The sequence below is a fragment of the Macaca fascicularis genome, chromosome 10, assembly GCF_037993035.2.
Source record: "Macaca fascicularis isolate 582-1 chromosome 10, T2T-MFA8v1.1".
NCBI lineage: Eukaryota > Metazoa > Chordata > Mammalia > Primates > Cercopithecidae > Macaca > Macaca fascicularis.
The window spans coordinates 54,471,865-54,494,887 of NC_088384.1; the positions used below are offsets into that span (position 1 = coordinate 54,471,865).

The 23,023-nt window shown below is 40.8% G+C and overlaps 1 protein-coding gene across 1 annotated transcript in view; it reads right to left on the reverse strand.

Moving 5' to 3' along the window:
* The window catches only part of LOC135965277 (protein sel-1 homolog 2-like), an 87,163-nt gene extending 65,238 nt beyond the window's left edge, over positions 1 to 21,925 (reverse strand). Inside the window, exons 1-5 of the mRNA XM_074003176.1 lie at positions 21,898 to 21,925; positions 17,656 to 17,696; positions 17,208 to 17,367; positions 4,118 to 4,220; positions 3,595 to 3,596 (exon numbers count right to left, since the gene is read on the reverse strand). Coding sequence (XP_073859277.1) covers positions 3,595 to 3,596; positions 4,118 to 4,220; positions 17,208 to 17,367; positions 17,656 to 17,696; positions 21,898 to 21,925 — 334 coding nt within the window. The remainder of the gene's footprint in view (positions 1 to 3,594; positions 3,597 to 4,117; positions 4,221 to 17,207; positions 17,368 to 17,655; positions 17,697 to 21,897) is intronic.
* Positions 21,926 to 23,023: the final 1,098 nt, after the last annotated feature.

A 23,023-nucleotide genomic window follows, 5' to 3' on the forward strand; every position in this document is an offset into this window, starting at 1 on the left:
TAGTGATTAAAATGATAGCTGCCACAGGATTACCTTACACTGCACTCTTCGAGTCCCAGTCAGAAGTCACCTGGACCTCATTGGTATACGAAGTGATGGAGAGTCTTGCAAGGTCAAATCGTGTCAGAGACAGAGAGTATTTTAGGCATTTATTTTCACTTTTATAACTTCCTTTTTGAAGGTAGAAAGACCAGAAAGCATTAACTTCTACCTGTGACCTTGGCTCAAATACAGGGAAAAAACCCCACAAAAATCTACCATTGCTTCTGACTCAGGAGAATCAGGAGACTCACCTTTCTGTACAGCCTATCCATGCTGAGGCTAAAATAAGCTGCTCTTGGGCAGAAGCTGGAGCAGAGTAGTCCAGGCAAGAAGGACCTCAGACAGAGAAACATCCAGGTAGGCATTAGAGTCCTGGATGTCAAAACACAGGGTGAGTACTCCAGTGGAACAAAAAGAGGTAGAAAACTGGAGTTCAGGAGATCAAGAAAGAAATTAACCCAGGTCAAAGCAAGCTGAAATTCTGGAGGTGGGAAGGCAAACAAGGTAGACGGTCTCAAGGTCACTAAAGGCAAATGTCTGGCACCCAGGGAGAGGCAACAGGAAGAGAGCCTGGCATCAGGATACAGTCTCCCTTGTGCCTTTCTGTCACGTGGCTTCCTGCTGCAACTCTATAGCCTACTGTGACAGGAGGAGCACCAGCATGGACTGGGGCACAGAAACCTGAGATAGGCTGCAGGGGCCTCCAGTAGTACACCTAGTATCTCCAGCATTTTATACTCAGTCTCTGGACCCGGAGGGCAGCAACAGGCTGCAAAACAAATCCTTCTAGGTATCTTGCATTCCAAGGGCAGTGTAGGCATATGGGTTCCCTAGGAGAAAAACCCAAGGCGCTATAAGGGATACTAGAAGCAGGATCCAGGGCTGGAGAAAGTTGCTGATAGGTAAGATTAAGATATGGGCTGCAATCCCCAAGAGGAAAAAGGTGGGAGAAGCTGGGCAGCCAGGGCAGATCCCAAAAGACAATTTAGTTAGTTATCTGGATCATCTCTACAGGGTCTGGCATTGGATGCTTAGGTGGGTGATGGGGGAGGAAGTGCTCAATGCTTCTGCAGGGCACATCAGAAACTTGGTATAAAACAATGGCTTATCTTCAAAACTTCTTTGCTGATGGGAATTGATTCTTAATGACGGGCCACCACTCTAGCTGTCAGTGAGGCATCCTAACTCACTCAGACAAATTTGTTCTCTCTGACATATGCTTGCTTAGTATCTGTACTTTTAACAGCACTAACTTGTTCAGTGATTTTTTCCTAGTCATACAAAAGAAGAGGCTGAATGAATGAGTGAATGAACGAATGAATTGGTCCAGGATGTGGGTGTGGAGGAGCCAAAAGGATAGTCTTAACCTATCTTACATCTGTCCTGCCAACCCAGGAAGTAGCAAAGCAAAGAGGGGATAGAACAGAGGAATGAGCGGGAATGAAATTCTTCTCCTTTGGTCAGGAGGGTGTGTAGTCATTTTTTTCTCCACCTGCCCTATGCTTAGGCATGGCTGCACAGGTGTAACTTGCTTAAGGAGACAGCAGGCCATCCTGATAACACAAGAACTTCACCCAGCTTGCCCACAAACTCCTGAGATCTCTTTCTATGAGCCCATTGGATTTCAGTTCTCCATTGCTACCAACTCAAAAGGGTCAGGAGGCTGGGCGCGGTGGCTCATGCCTGTCTCTACTAAAAATACAAAAATTAGCTGCACGTGGTGGTGGGCCCCTGTAATCTCAGCTACTTGGGAGGCTGAGGCAGGAGAATCCCTTGAACCAGGGAGGTGGAGGCTGCAGTGAGATGAGATTGTGCCACTGCACTCCAGCTTGGGCAGCAGAGTGAGACTCCATCTCAAAAAAAGGTGGCGGGGGGCGGTCAGGAGACTGAGTTCTGGGGCAAGGATGTGGGCAGGACAGTCTTGGTAAGAATAGCGTGAAACTGAATGACACCCAGGTAGGCATGAAGGTTCCCACACTGATGGATGGTCTGCTATTAGGATTGGGTTTTCTCCCTGTTCTTTAGGCCAAAGAGGAAGATCCCTTTCAAGGTTAAGTGGATGGTTACCTGGGACCTTCTCAGAGTGATTTTGTCTCATTGGGCCAAATCCAGGGTTTCCTTGGACTTGATGTAACACACCTAGTGGGCCCCTTATTTGTGTGGGCTCCCATGCTATAGTCAGGGGTCATCTGAAATCTCAGGGACCAGCCTCTGCCTGGCGCTCCACGTCTGTTTCTTCTAGCTAGGCTGGCTGGAGAATGCTCTGTTCTTACTTATTTAGCCAGTGGGCATGTTAGTGAGATGAGCTCCTATTAGGCTGGATTGTATTTTTGGGATCTGATTTTACCCCGTCCTCATTATAACAGCCCCCAGGGACATTCAGTGTGAGGCCCAGGTTTTGCTGGGGTTGACTGAACCACTCCCTCACTTCTTCCTTGTCTCTTGGGACGAATTACATCATCTTTTTGACTCTCCATTTCCTTCTCTGTAATTTGGGGATAATTATCCATGTCTCACAGTATCACTGTGAGCAAAGAATAATTTACACATGTAAAGTACCTAAAACAGTAATTAGCACAAAGCAGGTGCTTGATAATGAAAGTTGTTGATGTTGTCATTACCAGGATCATAGCTGAGTGCTCCTTAGCCTCTGTATTTTTATACTTCTCAAAGGTTTGGGTTTTAAGAACTCATGGACTTTGTTGCTGCCCTGTCTGGGGCTAGCTACCACAGCTCTGGGATGCTTGCCTGTGACTGGTGTGCCTATTCTGTGTGAATACAAGAGATATCTCCTTATATCTCTTGGGAGTTCATAGAGTCCCAAGAACTCTATATGGGAGTTCAGGGCCCATACTTTCTTTTCTTTTCTTTTCTTTCCTTTTTTTTTTTTTTTTTGAGATGCAATCTGGCTTTGTCACCCAGGGGCTACAGTGTTATAACATGGTCTTGGCTCACTGCAACCTCTGCCTCGTGGGTTCAAGCAGTTCTCCTCCCTCAACCTCCCGAGTAGTTGGGATTACAGGTGTGCACCACCACGTCTGGCTAATTTTTGTAGAGACAGGGTTTCACCATATTGGCCAGGCTGGTCTCAAACTCCTGACCTCAAGCTATCTGCCAGCCTCGGCCTCCCACAGAGCTGGGATTACAGGTGTGAGCCACCGCGCTTGGCCAGGGCCCACACTTTGTATTATTGGTTTAAAATACCCTTGCTTTCTTTGCCCCCATACCTTCAACTTACCAGTTAGGGGACTCAAGATAAAACTAACACACCTGTATTTCCTGGTTACTAAGTGCCAGGCACTATTGTAAGAGCTCGATTGTATTATCCAGGTCACAGAGAGGTTGAGTAACTTATCCAAGTGCACACAGCCAGTAAATGAGAGAGCTAGGATTTGATCCCAAGGCTTTGAAGGGTGACCACAAGTTGTGCCCCTCCACTGGAAGTGTGGGGTGAAGGGAGAAGATATTGTTGCCTCCCCTTTAGACAAGGTAGAAAAGTGATAAGAGAAACAATGAATAGGGAACAAGACCATGTGGTCACAGCTTGGTCACCTCTCAGCTGTCTGTGCTCAACTCCCTTTAACATGTTTGAATCTTTGTTTCCAACTCTTTAAAGGGGAAAAATGAAGCTCTTCTTACTGTTCTGGAGATAACACGGAATCACATACATGAAAGTGCTTTGAAAATCATAAGATACTGTACAAACACCCAGGCAGAATAAAGCATTTTAATACAACAACTTGCTCTAATTCAAATAACACATTTTATTTCATTTGAATTATCTAATAAATTAAAGCCAAAACATATTTCCGCATGAATGCTCAGGTCAGTGTCTTCATTCTGAATTTCACTTAATATGGGGACTGCAATCTCACATGCATTTCTCCCGTTTGTTTACAGTGATAATTTGTGGAATTCTTTCAATTCAATTTGATCCTTTTAAAAACAATAGCTTATGGGTAAATATGCTTACTCATTATCCCAATGAGCTTTTAATGATAAACTACATTTGGGATTTTTCTTTTTTCATAACCTTGAAATTTAACTTGGCTGAGGTCTCTGTATAAAGACTTACTCTTCTTTTTGTTTTTGGCTTTTAGACTGCTGGAGAACCTTGATGCCCATCTTAAAGAGCTGGTCTCCTTCATCTGTAAAATTTTTCTCTGCTTGCTTTTGTACTGTACATGAATAAACAAGAAAAAATAAAAATAATATTACTTCTATGTTCTATATTTTAAAAATAATGTGCTAATATAATTTGTTGGCATATTAGTTTGAGTTTTGTTCTACTTATTTTTTTAACCTCTGTATTCAAGAAGATCTGTTAATATTATTCCTTAGCTGAGGAGCGGTGGTAGGTCAGAAGGCAGAAGCTGCCTAAAAACGTATTCCCTGCTGGTTTTTGTGAAAGGATCTGGAAGGTGAAGTAGATAGAGAGATGCTCCTGATGGGAGAAGGGATGCTTTCGGTCTAGGGAAGGGATACAAGGTTCTCCAAGCAGAAGGCAGGAGATGCCTGGTATATCAGAAGGGCAGGATCTTAGCCCTGCCTGGCAAAGACTCCCAGCTCTTGGCCCTGGCTGGCAAAGATTCTCTTGTCTGAGCATAGCACAGCAAAACTCAGAGCCACAGGATTCCAAAAAAACATGAGGACGTGGGCAACAGGCATCTCCAAGATAACCAGTGTGAATTGCTTTAAAAATTTTGTTGACTGGGTGCGGTGGCTCACACCTGTAATCCCAACACTTTGGGAGGCCGCGGCAGGTGGATCATAAGGTCAGGAGTTCAAGACTAGCCAGACCAGCCTGGCCAGGATGGTGAAACCCCATCTCTACTAAAAATACAAAAATTAGCCAGGCGTGGTGGCACACACCTGTAATCCCAGCTACTCAGGAGGCTGAGGCAGAGAATTGCTTGAACCTGGGACGCGGAGGTTGCAGTGAGCTGAGGTCGCGCCACTGCACTCCAGCCTAGGCAACAGAGCGAGACTCTGTCTCAAAAAAAAAAAAAAAAAAAAAAAATTTTTATTGGCCAGGTGAGGTGGCTCACTCCTGTAATCCCAACACTTTGGAAGGCCAAGGCAGGTGGATCACTTGAGGTCAGGAGTTTGAGACTAGCCTGGCCAACATAGTGAAACCCTGTCTCTACTAAAAAATATAAAAATTAGCTGAGGAGTGACATGCACATGTAGTCCCAGTTACCTGGGAGGCTGAGATGGGAGAATCCGTTGAACTCAGGAGGCAGAGGTTACAAGTGAGCTGAGATCACGCCACTGCACTCCAGCCTGTGTGACAGAGTGAGACTCCGTCTCAAAAAAAAAAAGCTTTTTCTACCTAAGGCTTTTCCACCTCCCAGGACCCTTTCTAAGACCTGGGGGAAGGCACAGAGAGAGAATACTCATAATAACTTGCCTCGTAGGATGAGGGCTCAGAATCAGTTTTGTAGAATTCAAGGAAAATGAAGAAATTAAATTTTACCTGCTACAGTGATATTTTCCAAATGTTTATGTAACACTTTGCAATTTTAAAAAAATCATCATCAGTTTATAGTTGGGGAAAGCTGGCTGTGGGAAGAGTCAGACTTAAAGATATAAAGATCCTTCCAGCAATGCGTGCATGTGCACACACACAATTTCTCCCTCTCACACACACACTCACGTACATACACACACTCACACACATGCAGCCTTTTACAACATCACAGTGCCTCTTGAAGTCCATTACAACACTTACTGAAATCTTTGATTAGAAGAACCACACTTGAAGCCATTTCTTTCTTTTTTCTTTTTTTTTTTTTTATGGTTTGTGAGGCAGAATAACATTAGATTTTTCATAGAAAAAAATATACTGACCAATTACTGGTCAACTTATTATTAAAGACTTCTCACAAACAAAAACAAATATTTTGTTTTTTGTTTTTTGTTTTTAATTTATTATTATTATTATACTTCAAGTTCTAGGGTACATGTGCATAACGTGCAGGTTTGTTACATATGTATACTTGTGCCATGTTGGTGTGCTGCACCCATCAACTCGTTACGAAGCCATTTCGAAGGAAAGGCATTTGGGATTTGATGCCTCATTAACAAGACAACAAAGAACAAGCAGCTCTCTTGTTTTTTATCTTTCTGACAAGCAATCAGAGTTGCTCACTTTCCTTTTTAAATTAAATTTAAAAAATTAAAAATTTAAAAACTAAAAAAAATTCTTAACTGAAAAACCTATTTAAAATTATTTTGAATACTTCACGTTATCCAACCAATTTAGTAATACCAGGCACTTTCAGGATCTAATTTCTGCTCTGAGTTATCTATTATCTATACTTCTAATTAAAGGGGGAAAAATAATGGAGAAAACCTAATAATCTGTGTGTGGAATAATAACAGCTCCTATGAAAATGCTTTTAGAGAGTGAAAATAAATTTTGAAAGCTTGGCTCTGTATACATATACATATGAGAAATGATTTACCACTACAAATTTCTACCTATGGCTTTTACTTTTATTTGTAATTCTTTTTTGGCTTTCCAAATGCATTGCAATTCAATTATTCTTTTTCTTCACTCTGTTGTCCCGGCTGGAGTGCAGTGGTGAAATCTTGGCTCACTGCAACCTCCCCTTCCTGGGTTCAAGTGATTCTCATGCCTCAGCCTCTGAGTAGCTGGGACTACAGGCTCATGCCACCATGCCCACCTAATTTTTGTCTTTTTGGTAGAGATGCAGTTTAACCATGTTGGCCAGGCTGGTCTTGAGCTCCTGACCTCAAGTAATCCACCCACCTCAGCTTCCCAAAATGCTGGTATTACAGGCATGAGCCACCACACTCGGCCTCTGTTTATTAAAATACTAAAAAACTATGATATTGATTGATCAAATTTTCTTTACTCTAAGAGTGTTCAGGGCCAAGCGCAGAAACAGTCAAAATAAAAATGGATATGACTCACCTAATGGGAAAAATGATTTACAGGAAACACTTTCAATAATGTCAGGTAAATAAAGTATTATTTTCAATAAACAACCCATTGCTTAAAATACTTGTAACGACTTGCAATAAATTTATTTTAAAGCAAAAAAATGTATTTATGGACCCATTTTTCAAATTTTTCATCCGTTGATATTAACTTATGTTCTCTATTGCATGATTCTGCGTGTTTGTAGCTTTGAGAAGCAGTAGGAGCACAGACTCGAGTCAGACTGTCTAGATTTGGAATGTCATTTGCTAGGTACCAACTATACAGCCTTGGGAAGATTATTTAACCTCTCAGTGCCTACATCACCTCATTGTAAAATGGGAATTATGATAGCCCCTTCTTCTCAAAAGCAGTGAGAAAATTAAGTACAAGAACTGAAACCTGTCGAGTATCTAAGTGCTTTTTAAGTTTCAGCTCTTATTCCAACATAATCGATTTTGCTTTTGATTCTTCACTTGTTTCATGAACCATATTTCTTTCTGCTAAATTAAAAAGTTTTTGAAAATGAATGAAGTCCTTGTAACAAATATACAATAATGCATAATTATATAATAAATAAGAACACAATTCCTGTTATTTCAAATTTTGTTGAGTAGATATTTGAAGAGAGATTTTCTTTCTATTTTTAATACAATTTGTTCACCATTTCTCACAATATGACTGGAGTTATTTATGTTTGACAATGATCTGGAGATTGCAAGTAAACTTGATTATTGTAAATATATTTGCTCTTATTCAAACATATTTGAGTCGATTGCATCTTTGACTAAACTCTTTACTGAATCATTCTTTCTTGGCTGAAGTGTTATTTTTAGTAATGGATCGTTATTCTTCCTCCACATCTAGGATTGTATCTTCCTGACACACATAAGGGCAAATGTGAAGAACTCTTCTGATGCATTATTCAGAAAATCTGAAGCTGAAGCTGGTTTATATTAAGTACAATTGAAATTAGATTTTAAAAAAAGTATGCAGTGTCTGTGTAGGCTAGATTTTCTGCAGAGGAAAAGAATTTCCCATTTTTATCTTTGTATCATTTTAATGATGAAAGCACCTGATTTTTAGTCAGACTAAGATATTCACCTCGCTCACTTGTTAATTTTTTTAGCTCTATATGATCCTTTATGTGGTTTGTGATGTAAATATAACTTGAGATTCAAAATAATGGAATGTAGTTTTTCCTTTTATTTTTCTAGATAGTATTGATTGATTTGTTTTTAAATTTATGTATTAAGGTTTTAGATTTTGTAGTGAAACATATCCAAGACTGAGAAACGCAGCACAGGGCATAGGAAGGAACCAAGCAAGTATAGAGGTTCAGGAGAGATTTAGAGCTTTGTAGGGTGGATGGCACTACAGGGTTACTCCTTTCCCACAGGCAACAGGGCTGGGCTGTTACATCCCCGCGTCTGTTAGACAATGGCTACAGGCCACCACCAGGATATCATATTTAATCAGCAGCACTTTTATTTCTTAGTGGCCGTAAAACAATGGTGTATCTTATAACTTTTGACATCTTAAATTTGACACAAATATGGTATATGAATTTGAAACAATACATTTCTCTCTAGTTACTGTTTTGGTGGCATTCTACAATTTTTATGGAGTATTTTCATTATCAATTATAAATATTTTCATATTTCTGTTCTAACTTATTCAAACAATGTTTAGAAGTGTTTATCACACTTTCCAGACATAAAAGGATTTTAAAAAATTGTCTCCTTATGGCTTGTAATTTTATTGCATTGAGATCAGAGAGCCGAGCAGAATCTCTGGTTTATGTTGAAACTTGTTTTGTGGTCTTTTTATACAGGTTCCATTTCTTTACTTGAAAAGATTATATATTCTTGGCTGAGTGCAGGAGCTCACACCTGTAATCCCAGCACTTTGGGAGGCCACGGTAGGTGAATCACTTGAACCAGCCTGGGCTACATGGGGAAACCCCAGTTATACTAATAATACAAAAATTAGCTGAGCATAGTGGCACGTGCCTGTAATCCTGGCTACTCGGCACAAGAATTGCTTGAACCCGGCAGGTGGAATTTGCAGTGGGCCGAGATTGTGCCACTGCACTCCAGCCTTGGCGACAGAGTGAGACTCTTCCTCAATAAACAAACAAACAAACAAATATATATTCTTTAATTATTGAATTAAATCCCATATATTATTAAATTGAGCTTTATATGTTCAAATCTTTTTGATTTTTAGTAATTTTTTGTTTGCTGAATCTACCAGTTTCTAAGAGATGTTAAAAAATCTTCAACAATTGTGGATTTGTTCATTTCCTATTGCAAGACTGTCAATTTTTCATTTTTATATTTTGAGGTTATGTTGATGGATACATGCTTAGAATTATCACAACTTCCTTGTGATTGTTCCTTTGAACATTGCATGGTGATTCTCTTTTTCTCCCTATTATTGACTTTACCTTGAAGTCTATTTTGTCTGAAGTTAATATGAGCATTCTTTTAATTAGTGTTGCCTGGGATATCATTTCCATCCAGTTAACCTCAGTTTTTGTGCGTCATATTTTAAGTATGTTTCTTACAAACAGCAGGTATTCAAGTATGGTATTTTTCTTTCAGTCTAAGAGCACCTGTTCTTTAACTTTTTTTTTTTTTTTGACCTCATTCAAGACAATTTCTTCTGATTTTTCTGGTAATTTGTTAATGTTCTCTTCTACTGTATCTGATCTTCTTAAGCTATCCTTTGATTTTTAATGTGAATGAATATGCTTTTTTTTTTTTTTTTTTTTTTTTTTTTTTAGAGACATGGTCTCACTCTGTTGCCTAGGACAGAGTGCAGTGGTGTGATCATAGCCCACTGTAATCTCAAACTCCTGGGCTGAAGAGATCCTCCCACCGCAGCCTTCCAAGGAGCTGGGACTACTGGTGTGTGTCACTATGCTTGGCTAATTTCCTTTTTTCATAGAGACAGACTCTCACTATATTGCCCAGGCTGTTCTCTAATCTTTGGACTTAAGTGATCCTCCCACATCGGCCTCCCAGACTGTTAGGGTTACAGGCGTTTCATTTTTCTTAACTCTAGTGTGTTATTTTACATGGCTGCTTATTCCTTTGTCAGGATGCCTTGTTTTTATGCTTTCTTAACCATTTTAAAATACATTTATTCTGTAGACTTTTTCAGGTTGTCCTACTCTATCAAGTCTTGAGGTGCTGGCCGGGCACGGTGGCTCACACCTGTAATCCCAGCACTTTGGGAGGCTGAGGTGGGCAGATCACCTGAGGTCAGGAGTTTGAGACCAGCCTGGCCAGCCTGGTGAGATCCCATCTCTACTAAAAATATAAAAATTAGCTGGGCATAGTGGTGCGCACCGGTAATCTCAGCTACTCAGGAGGCTAAAGTAGGACAATCGCTTGAACCCGGGAGACGGAGACTGCAGTGAGCCGAGATTGCACCACTGCACTCCAGCCTGGGTGACAGAGTGAGACTCTATCTCCATCCCCCCAAAAATACTTGGGGTGCTGTGCCTCTTATTGTGTGTGTGCAGTCAGTGTGCATGTACGCTGACTCACTGAGTGGATTTTTTTCATTTGTGTATTTTCTAAAATTTTCTTGTGAGTTTCTCCCTAGTAAGGCTTCATTTGCAGGAACTGTGAGATTGTTTCTCCAGAGTGAGTTTGTGTTGCTTCTGTCAGGTTTCCAGAGTCATTATTTTATCAACTGAAGAAAAATTTTGTATTGGTTTAGAAGTTTTCACTGAAAAAATCAGGTGGCATAAATTCAAATCCAAATCTGTATGAGGCTCAGGGCTGTGGTGAAGGTTTCACCAGGGAGAGGTTTTTCCCTGTGAGAACTTCAATAGAGAACAAGTTTCCTTGATATTTGCCTACTATGGTGGGTGGTGATTGGTTTGTTGGTTGGTTTTCCCTAATCTTCTCTTTTGCTGTCTGAACATCTTCATGAAACTCCTAGCTTTCTTCATAGCTCTTCGTTCCAATTCCCTTCTCAAAAGTCCTAATGTCCTTTTTCCTTCCCCAATCTGGGACTTAAAATAAAAGGCTTAGCCTTTACCAACTCTGACTACAACTCCCCAAAACATCAACTACATACTTGCTATGGCATACTTTAGGCATCATTTTTAGGTATTTGTAGCAAGAGGATTTTCCTTTTGGATCAACCCACCATTTTGCTAGAATGAGAGATCTTTAGAAGTCTTCTTTTAAAATCAATTCACATACATAAAACTGTGGGCTGATTTAAAGAAAAACTTTTAGTAAATACTAGGAAAGGTATTAAATGGTGAGCAGGTTGGGTTCCTTGATAAGCAGACCATAGGAGTCAGGGTTTTTGTTAAGAAGTGACCTTCAGAACCACATCTAAAGAAGAAGTTGGACTGGGCAGAGGGGGAAACTGTGACGCAGGCTCACTTGGCTGCAAGAGAAACACCTGGCTGACCCCACAGGTGGAGCTCTGTGGAGCTAAAATGGCCTGCTAAAGGGTTGTCTCAGGTTAGGGTTAGATGATCCTGCCTGCATACTCCTGTATCAATTGGCCATTGGAAGTGAGCTGCCCCAGGAAGGAGGCATGACCTCAGCTATGCAGTCTCTGTACCTGAAAACAGTCCCTTCAGAGACTGACTGCCAAAGGCTGTCTATGGACTGTACTCCCAGCAATTGGGCAGCTAGTTCCTTGTTGAAGGGTGTCTGAAGAGCAGCACTCCACAGTGTCCATTCCAAATATACCGAAAAATAATCAATAAAATGGAATGCAAATATTAAATTTAGCCTAGCTGGTAATAGGCCCCAGAAGCAGCAGAAAGGAATGCCAAGACTGACTTAAGACAAGGTTCCAAGATACCTCCCTTCAACCTAGAGCACAGTGGTTATTGGGTACGATCATCAAAATTAATGATGATTAATTCTAAGGGGTGCCAGGAAGGACATGACCTGTAGTGTCCCAGTGGCCTGCAGGAATAGGTTCCACTGTTCCTACTGCATGATTGGTTATTCATTTGTCTTGCTAACAGTTTAATACAAATAATTATTCTTTTAGACTTCATTCTAACTCATATGGAAGAATTAGTTGTTGAAGTTATGGTGTTAAAATACCCTGAGGAGGGCCGGGCGCGGTGGCTCAAGCCTGTAATCCCAGCACTTTGGGAGGCCGAGGCGGGCGGATCACAAGGTCAGGAGATCGAGACCACAGTGAAACCCCGTCTCTACTAAAAATACAAAAAATTAGCCGGGCACGGTGGCGGGCGCCTGTAGTCCCAGCTACTCAGGAGGCTGAGGCAGGAGAATGGCGGGAACCCGGGAGGCGGAGCTTGCAGTGAGCCGAGATCGCGCCACTGCACTCCAGCCTGGGCAACAGCGTGAGACTCCGTCTCAAAAAAAAAAAAAAAAAAAAATACCCTGAGGAAAAGTGAACATGCCATTTTAAAAAAGGTAATGGATGGGAAAGCATCGTGTTCATCTATAAAATACTATCCAAATGTACTCTAAAAAAGTTAAGCCTTATTATTTTTATGTAGCACTATATTCTAATATAGCATACAGAGAATGCTAAATTTGGAGTCAGAAGATCTAGTTTACATCCTGGCTCTCTACAAAAAGAATTCAACTCAATGTAATTCAGCAAATATTTCTTCATTCCAACTATGCGACAGATACAGTGCCAGGCACAGATCTTGCCTTTAAGCTATGGGGGTATAAATGCTATTTGTTATATGTGAGAAATTCTGGGTAAAGAGATAAGTGGCAAAATTCCAAGAATGGGTAAATAGTTTTCTCTATTTTTTTTTTTTTTTTTTTTTTTTTTTTTTGAGACGGAGTCTCGCTCTGCCGCCCAGGCTGGAGTGCAGTGGCCGGATCTCGGCTCACTGCAAACTCCGCCTCCCGAGTTCACGCCATTCTCCTGCCTCAGCCTCCCGAGTAGCTGGGGCTACAGGGGCCCGCCACCTCGCCCGGCTAGTTTTTTGTATTTTTTTTAGTAGAGACGGGTTTTCACCGTGTTAGCCAGTATGGTCTCGATCTCCTGACCTCGTGATCCGCCCGCCTCGGCCTCCCAAAGTGCTGGGATTACAGGCTTGAGCCACCGCGCCCGGCCAGTTTTCTCCATTTTTAAAATGTAGAGAAATTTATTTATATTCTGGAACTATAATGATGTTAATCTCTAATTTTTAGAACAGATTATTATATGTGTTTTGTGAGCATTCCATTAAGAATAATCACTAAGAATTAGAAAGAATGTTTGAGAATAAGTTAAATCCCATTTCTCTTTTGTGAAGGACTGGTAGGTCTGTGGAATAGCATTTATAGAATACCTATATCTCACACATATCCTGTGCACAAAATGTTTAAATGGGAACTAAATAAGAATAGACTTCAATAAGGTTCTGAGACAGTCTGATAATCATGTGCAACCCATATTCTTGTTTCATTCCGCAGTTTATGAAGTTCAAACTCTCCTCCAGGGAAGGTAGCTTTTCCACAGCTTCGTCTACTTTGTCAACTCCTAGTTAAATAAGTACTGTTCCCAAGCTGTGTCTCATGGACCCACAGTGAAACTTAATATCTCCTTGAGTTGTCTCAAAAGGATATTTACTCTTACAAAACATTTATGAGGAATACGAATTTTATCTATGATTTCGTAGCACAGAAAGAGAAGATGAGTTATCCCAGGAACAAAAACAATTTTTAATGATCATCTTAGACATTGCTGACTTAAAAGTATCAGTTGGAATCCCCCAACTTTTAAGTTTCACTAACTTTTCAATTTAGTGCAGCCAATCACCATCTTTCTTGCTCCTCATATCTGCTGTTTCAAAAACAAAATGTCAACATTCCTCTCCCTGGTTCTGCAGGGCAATGTCTTTCCATCCTTGAAGACTTGGCATCAGCTGACACCAGGCTTCTGTGTTGCAGGGAGGTGGGAGAGCAGGAAGGGGTGTTTACCAGCCATGAATGCTTGTTAAGACATGACACCAGGCCCTTGGCACACTGCCATACAAAGGCAATGCACACCGTATAAGACATTCTGATAAATACAATTTTTTCACCCGCATCACATGCAGATTTTTATCTTATCTGTATTTGGTTAGATATTCCTGACCAAACAATTACATTTGCCCACCCACTAATAAGATACCCAGTCACCAATAAAACTCTAAAGATTTATGGTGTATTATTGTGGGCCCTAGGTGCTAAATTTGGCCCATCTTGCTAACTTCTCTAACAAGAACATGTGTAAAAGATTGGAAGTGATATGCTTGTCAAAATTTTGAATGACAGAAAGCTAGGAGAGAATAACTAATGAATTCGTTAATGCAATCAATAGGCTGGAATAATGGTCCAGAATGAAGTTTAATCCACATAAATATAAACTGCCTGTTAATGTAAATTATGCACAGTGAAGTTTAATATACATAAATGTAAAATATTACACTTAAATTCAAAAATGTAGACAAACACATAAGGATTAGGAGACACCTGGTTGTGTTGGTCAATTTCATGTGTCAGTTTGGCTTGGCTATCATCCTTAGTTATTCAAACAGGAATCTGGTTGTTGCTGTGATGCTGTTTTGTAGCTATGATTAAAACCCATCAAAAGGAGATGATTCTAGATAATTTGGGTTGGCCTGAATCCATCAGTTGCAAAGACGTAAGAATGGAGCTGCGGCTTCTCTGAGGAAGAAAAAAATTCCGCCTGTGGAGAGCAGCTTCAGCTCATGCCCAAGAGTTCCAGCCTGTTCTCCCTGATAGCCTGCTCTTTACATATGGGACTTGCCCCGCCAGCCCCACAATCGCATACGCCAATCTCTTACAATAAATTCCTAAGTATAGACATCTCCTCCTGTTTTTTGTTTTGTTTTGTTTTCTGGTTGAACCCTGACTTCTACACTGACTTAGTACTTTTAGGTGAGGACCTGTAACGTTCCTTTTCACTGTAAGAGTCTGAAACTTTATTTTACTAACTATGCTTCCACTGTGTGCCACTAAAAGCTGTTTATCCTTTTAGTTCATGCCATCTAATCTCCCCGGTCTGGAAAGCCAGGTGTGTTGGATATCTTCTAATTGCCTTTGCCTTTTTTTTTTTTTTTAGGGGAACGGAGTCTCTCTCTGTCGCCCAGGCTGGAGTGCAGTGGCGCGATCTCGGCTCACTGCAAGCTCCGCCTCCCTGGTTCGCGCCATTCTCCCGTCTCAGCCTCCCGAGTAGCTGGGACTACAGGCGCCCGCCACCTCGCCCGGCTAGTTTTTTGTATTTTTAGTAGAGACGGGGTTTCGCCGTGTTAGCCAACATGGTATCGATCTCCTGACCTCGTGATCCGCCCACCTCGGCCTTCCAAAATGCTGGGATTATAGACGTAAGCCACCGTGCCCGGCCTTTTTTGGTCTTTTTTTTTTTTTTTTTTTTTTTTTTTTGAGACAGGGTCTCCTTCTGTCGCCCAGGCTAGAGTGCTGTGGCGCAATCTCAGCTCACTGCAGCCTCCGCCTCCTGGCCTCAAGTGATCTTCCTGCCTCAGCCTCCCAAGTATCTGGGATTACAGCCACATGCCACCATGCCCAGCTAATTTTTATATTTTTGGTAGATACAAGGTTTCACCATATTGGCCAGGCTGGTCTCAAACTCCTGAGCTTAGGCAATCCTCCCACCTCAGCTCCCTGAAGTGCTGGGATGACAGGCATAGGCCATGACCCCGGCCTTTTGATTGCCGTTCTAGATCCCACTCCATCTTGTTCTGTGCCATGGGACTCTAACCCATAAGGACCACATCGCATCAATGGACTCCCTTTCCTTTCTGCTTCTGAAGAGATTTGGTTGAAAAGCATCACTAGCAGGAGGTATGAAGGGTAAGCAGGAAATGAGGTGGGACTGTTTCTTCCTTGCCTCCTCAATCTGGGTCTCTGCAGGCTGGCTTTGTCCTTGACTTGAGGCCATAGTTCTGTCACAGAGCCTTCTCCACATACCTCTGGTAGCCACCACTGCCCTGTGGCACTTCAGGGCCATGGGGGTAATGCCAGTCCTGCTACTCGCCCCAGGGGGAACTTTGTGGTTCCCCTATATCCTGTCTACGCCTTTAGAAATAGTCTCTTTATTAAACTCTTCTCAAATGACTCAATTTAAATGTGCCATTTGTTTCCTGCCAAATCCCTAACTTCAGTTAGCTAAGCATGTCAACATTTCGAAGTCATATCTAGAGCCAATTCTTCAAATGGGCAGTGAACCAGTCTTTTGGAGCTAAATGTGAGGAAAAAATACGCTTAAATATTAAGATTTTAAAACGTGAAAATCCTTGTCAAAGCCGGACTCTCAGAAACAAGAGACTAACATCAATGAGTTCATCCAGCCCCAAAACTATTCTCTTTCTCCTCCATAACCCATGGTTCATAACCCATGGTTCTCAATTTCTGTCTATTGCTCTTATTAGCAGTGATCACTTTTCTGTATTTACTTGTGTCAGAAGAACACATTTTCTGATGATCAACCTTCCTTATTGTTGTCAGTTCAAATTCTGAATCTAAAATATTGGGTAACAGCCTGGGCAACATAGCAAGCCCTCATCTCTACTAAAAATTTAAAAAATTAGTTGGGCATGGTGGCACGTGCCTGTAGTCCCAGCTACTCAGGGGGCTGAGACAGGAGTCTCTCTCTCTCTCTTTTTTTTTTTTTTTTTTTTTTTTGACATAGTCTCTGTCTCTGTCACCCAGGCTGGAGTGCAGTGGCGAGATCTCGGCTCACTGCAAGCTCTGCCACCCAGGTTCACGCCATCCTCCTGCCTCAGCCTCCCAAGTAGCTGGGACTACAGGCGCCTGCCACCATGCCAGGCTAATTTTTGTATTTTTAGTAGAGATGGGGTTTCACTGTGGTAGCCAGGATGGTCTCAATCTCCTGACCTCATGATCCGCCTGCCCCAGCCTCCGGAAGTGCTGGGATTACAGGTGTGAGCCACCTCGCGCGGCCCGACAGGAGTATTTCTTGAGCCCAAGGTGTGGAGGTTGCAGCGAGCCAAGATCATGCAGCTGCACTCCAGCCTGGATAACAGAGTGAGACCCTGTCTCAAAAAAATAAAATAAAATAAAATAAAACAAAGGTAGAAGCCTGCAGAATTTAATGCTTTTGTGTGTATAAATATTTATGACTATATCCTAAGACTTCTCAGAAAGCAGCTCTAAAATTTGATTTTATATTGCATGTAGTCATTTTAAATTTACATGTGAAAAGATATTCTACTTACAATGATTCTTATTTCTCAAGATATCTTTATTTTGAATTCCTTTTATTTTACATTGATTCTTCTTTTCTTCTAAGAGATTTTCTCTTTTATTGATTACATTACTTGATGTTCTTTGTTCCAATATGTGTGGTAAATATTGTTTGATTTCATTCGCTGATACCTACAAAGAAAAAGACTGTTGCTCATTTTGTTCATGTGTGAGTTTTTTCAAATGAAACAAAGGAAAGTGAAAAATTCATATATTCATGGCAAAAATACAAGCTTAATGCAATTACTCGAATTCTTGCTTTTTTCAAATCAAATTGACAGATGGCTTACTTCACTTTAGAAATCCATGTTTTATGAATAAAAACCTTTTAAACCTATTATATTGTCATCCGAACTGCAGAACCAAGCATTAAAAGCTAAATGTTACAAATAAAATAGTAGGAGAATTTTAAAAATTTACCTTCCACTGGTAAGTTGTCATGGCAATGTCAATTGTGTTAGCTAAAAAAAATGAAGACGTTAATATTGCCTTACACATTACAACAAATTTATAATGGGTGGAAAGTATAGAAAATCTTCTGATTGACTTTAAAATAACAATATTTCCCAAAATATTAAAACAATATTTCCCAAAGGTCCTTTTCAGAAGTTATATAATTACAATTAATCTTTTTTAAGTAGGGTAATAGGCTTAGGGGATTATTTCTGAGTAGTAGAAAACAATGCAGGAATTAAGGGAGAAAATTAAAGCTTTATGAAAGTAAATATTCATGATTTACCTACGTAATTTTCAGGGTAAATTATATTGAAAGATTAAAATTTTTCCTTTGTCAATTATTACTATCATTATTATTATTTTTGAGACGGAGTCTCACTCTGTCACCCACGCTGGAGTGCAGTGGCGCGATCTCAGCTCACTGCAACCTCCGCCTCCCGGGATCAAGTGATTGTCCTGCCTTAGCCTCCTGAGTAACTGAGACTACAGGCGCGTGCCACCATGCCTGGCTAATTTTTGTATTTTTAGTAGAAACAGGGTTTCACCATGTTGGCCAGGTTGTTCTCAAACTTCTGACCTCTGGTGATCTGCCCTCCTCGGCCCCCCAAAGTGCTGGGAATACAGGCATGAGCCACCGCACCTGGCCTTCTTTGTGAATTACTACTTCTAAGAATCAAGATTTTTTGTTTGATTTTTTTTTCCTTTTCTTCAGTGTAGTTTAAACTTTCTTTTCTGGCATGCTTAAATCCTTTGAGGTGGTAGCAAAGACATCAGGGCAATGACCCAGGGGACAGAGCAAGCAGAGACATGAAGCCACGTAAAGGACTTTTTAACAACAACTTTAGGCTAGGCACGGTGGCTCACACCTGTAATCCCAGCATTGTATGAGGCCGAGGTGTCTGGATTGCCTGAGGTCAGGAGTTCGAGACCAGCCTGGCCAACATGAAACCCTGTCGCTACTAAAAAAACAAAAATATTAGCCAGGCCTGGTGGTGCGTGCCTGTAATCCCAACTACTCGGGAGGCGAGGCAGGAGAATCGCTTGAACCCTGGAGGCAGAGGTTACAGGGAGCTGAGATCGCACCACTGTACTACAGCCTGGCAACAGAGTGACTCTCAAAAACTAAAATAAAAATAAAAACAGCTTTAATGAGATATAATTCACATATTATAAATTATATATTAACCCATTTAAAGTGTACAATTCAATGGTTGTTTAGAATATTCACAGACTTGTGCAACCATTATCATGGTCAGTTTTAAAACATTTTTATCACCTTTAAGAAAAAAACCACAAATCCTTTAGCTATCTCCTTCCCTTCCCTGTACTCCCATCCTCCCTACCCCAACCCTAAGCAACCACTAATCTATGCTTTATCTTTATAGATTTCTCTATTGTGGGACATTGATATGAATAGAATCATATAGTATGTGATTTTTTTGTGTGACTGGCTTCTTTCACCTAGATTTGTTTTCAAGGTTGATCCATGTTGTAGCATATATCAGCACTTCAATTCTTTCTATGGCTAAATTAAATAATATGCTCCATGCTGTCATTCAGAGACCCAAGCAGATATTAAATAGATACTGTGCCAGCTTCAACATGTGGATTCCAAGGTCTCCTGGAGCATCAGTATCTAGCAGATAGAAAGAGAAAGAGCCTGGAAGATTATGTGGAGAAAAGGTTTCTGTTTTGTTTTGCTTTGTGTCATTTGGCTTGCTTTGCTTTCTTGGTTTGCTTTGCTTTCTTTAATAGGCCAGACCTGGAAGGGGCACATAGTGCTTTTAGCCACTTTCTTTTTTTAAATTTTAATTAAAATTTATTAGATGTTTAGTAAGTACATAATAGCTCAGTAAACATAAGGTTTTTTTGGTTTATTTGTTTGTTTGTTTAAATTTCTGCAGGTTTTGGGGTAACAGGTGGTATCTGGTTACACGAGTTCTTCAGTGGTGATTTGTGAGATTTTGGTGCACACATTACCCAAGTAGTATACACGGAACCCCATTTGTAGCCTTTTATTCCTTACCCTCTTCCCACCCTTTCCCACCAATTCCCCCAAAGTCCATTGTATCATTCTTATGGCTTTGCATCCTCATAGCTTAGCTCCCACTTATGAGTGACAATATCCAATGTTTGGTTTTCCATTCCTGAGTTACTTCGCTTATAATAATATTATCCAGTCCCATCCAAGTTGCTTTGAATGCTGTTAACTCATTCCTTTTTATGACTGAGTAGTATTCTATATATATATATAGAGAGAGAAAGAGTAGTATTCCATGTATATATATAACATATATGTATATATGTTATATGTATATACACATATGTATATATGTTGTATGTATATATACATATGTGTATATATGTTATGTGTATACATCTATGTATATATGTTATATGTATAGATACATATATGTATGCATGTATACATGTATATATGTAATGTATATACATACATATGTGTATATATCACAGTTTATCTGCTCGTTGATTGATGGGCATTTGGGCTGGTTCTATATTTTTGCAATTGTGAATTGTGCTGCTATAAACCTGTGTGCAAGCATCTTTTTTGTATAATGATATCTTTTCCTCTGGGTAGATACCCAGTAGTGGGATTGCTGGATCAAATGGTAGTTCTACTTTTAGTTCTTTAAGGAATCTTCACACTGTTTTCCACAGTGGTTGTTCTAGTTTACATTCCCACAGCAGTGTAGAAGTGTTCCCTTTTCACCACATCCATGCCAACATCCATTATTTTTTGATTTTTTTGATTATGGCCATTCTTGCAGGAGTAAGCTGGTATCACATTGTGGTTTTGATTTGCATTTCCTGCTTTCAGCCACTTTCTGTTAGCCCCACCTAACTGCAAGAGGGCTGAGAAACATAATCTATTTAGGTATCTGCAAGAAGAGAACATGGACTTTGATGAGCATCCTGCACTCTCTGGTATAGCGGAATTGTATGTTATTGCCATTTAACTTCAACTTTTCCGTTCAACAATAACTAGCATCTAAGTTGAGGAGGCAGTACAAGTTTGGCAAATGCCTGTGATTGTCTGATGTTTCTACTGGCTTCTTTACAGAGGCCAGTGTTTCTCGACTTTGGGTTTCTCCCTCATCCAGAACAACAGCAGAACATTGTCAGAGAGACCAAGTGTTAGGGAGCCTTGGAAGACAGAGAGGCTTTCTCTGACTCTCCAAGGCATCCAGAGATTAAATAATTTAATAACAAGCATTTTTGGAGCATCACTCTCAGTCCCTGCTCTCAGAACTAGGGATACAGTCACAAACAAACAACTAAACAAAGTCTCTGCCCTCTTGCAGCTGATTTTCTGCCAGGGAAGAAAATAGTCAACTGATAAAAGGAGGTGTTTTTAAAAAGGGAAAGGGGAAAGAAGTGATAAAAGTTAGTGTTATTTGATACAGGGTGGTCAGGGAAAAGTTCTATGATTACATTTGAGTAGACCCCTGTGGGAAGGGAGGGAGTTAGCCAGGCAAATAAACCTCAGGAAGGGAGTTCTGACAGAGGGAATGGCAAATGCAAAGGCGCTGAAGCAGGAACACATAGGTGTGCAAGGAAGACAGGGTAACTGGAGCAGAGTGAGTGGGGTGGGGAGAGGGGAGAATAATGAGGCAGAGAGGCAGCGCTGAGGCCAAGCTCAGGATTGGGAGTCGTGTTCTGTGTGAACGGGAGCCCCGTGGAGGGTTCTGAGCAGAGGAGTGATATTGACTGACTTAAATTTCAGAAGTATCATTCTGGCTCGTTTGTGGAGAATATGGTATGGTAGAGATGGAGTGGGGAAAAGAGATCAATTGAAATAAGCCACTTGAGAATTGATGGTGACAGTGAAGAAACAAGATGGTAGAGGGGGAAATGGTGATAGTGGTTGTGGTTGGTTTCTGGAGATATTCCAGAAACATTCCTGACAAGATTTTCTGTTGAAGAGCTTATCATGTGCATTTTAGTTTTTAAACAGGAAATGCAATAAAAGCATGTTTGTAAAGCTCTCCTGGCCTCATCTATAGACTAGCTATAGCTCTTCATCAGAAAAAGAAGCTGTGTTTAGATAGTCTCTTACATCTTCACTTGCCCTCCTGCCTCTTCACTTCCCTGTATCTTGAAGATCTGAAATAGCCTTTGCCAAAATTATGACAGGGAGAAAATTATGACAGTGAAAGGCATCTGACCTAACCAACTCCATCTTACCTTTAACCTCCAAACTGCCTTTGGTCATTCCTGGGTGTGAGCCAAGCTAACTTTGGGAGAAATGATAATAGCCCTTCCCAAAAACTAAACCACCTTTGTAAAACTAATGAAAGGCCACCAGGTTAGGAGGATGAAAGGGACCCAAATTCTGCTAAGATGTAGGCATAGTTCAATGATTACCAGCCACTATTCTAGAGGTCACAAGATTTACAACTACCCCAATGAGTCCTGTAAATAACGTCACTATTGTAGAACATAAGATTGGCCTTTTGAGATGTCTTTTGAGGCCCACCTGTACCAGTGATTCCTCTGTGGTCCCCATCCAGAACTGGATTCAATACATTAAGACTGTTTTCCACACCCAGATGATTACAGCCCCAACAAATCAGCAGCACCCATTCCCTACCCTCCTATGCATCAAACTATCCTTGAAAATCCCTAGCCTTGGAATTTTCAGGGAGGTTGATTTGAGTGATAATAAAACTCCGGTTTCCCATTTAGCCAGCTCTATGTGTATTAAACCCTTTTTCTATTGCAGTTCCCCTGTCTTGATACATCTATCTGGGCAGAAAGCAAGATGAACCCATTGGGTGTTTACAGGTTCACACTGGATAAGTTTTTCTCGAGCATCCCTTTGAACATATCACTGCCCAACTCAAGTCTTCAGTTCTCAGGCACAACAGGATAAAATCAAACCACTTTGCACGAAATCTAAGATTCTTCACAGTCTGACCTAAAAATGTCACAGTGAGCTTGTTTTGTTACTACTACCACACTTACACAAACATTGGTGACAGCCAAACTCTTCTACTCACTGTTTCACAGATAGATTCTTTCCTACTTCCTTGTTTTCTTACTTAAAGAGTTTTCATTGTCTCTTCTTTCCTGTTATCTCCAATATTACTTCTGGTTCAAGGCCCAACTACGAATCTTTTTCCCCAAGACTCATCAGTATCACTGTGACCCACCGTGATGGCCCTCCCTCTGAATTTGTAGTTTCCTTTCTTCTTGGTTAGTAGTAGTAAGACAGCCAAATGCCTAGGCAAGTAAAAAAGGGGTCCTCAGAGAATCTCCAACCCGCCCAGGTGTTTACATCAGATGCTTTCGTGCAGATGAGCGCCTGGAG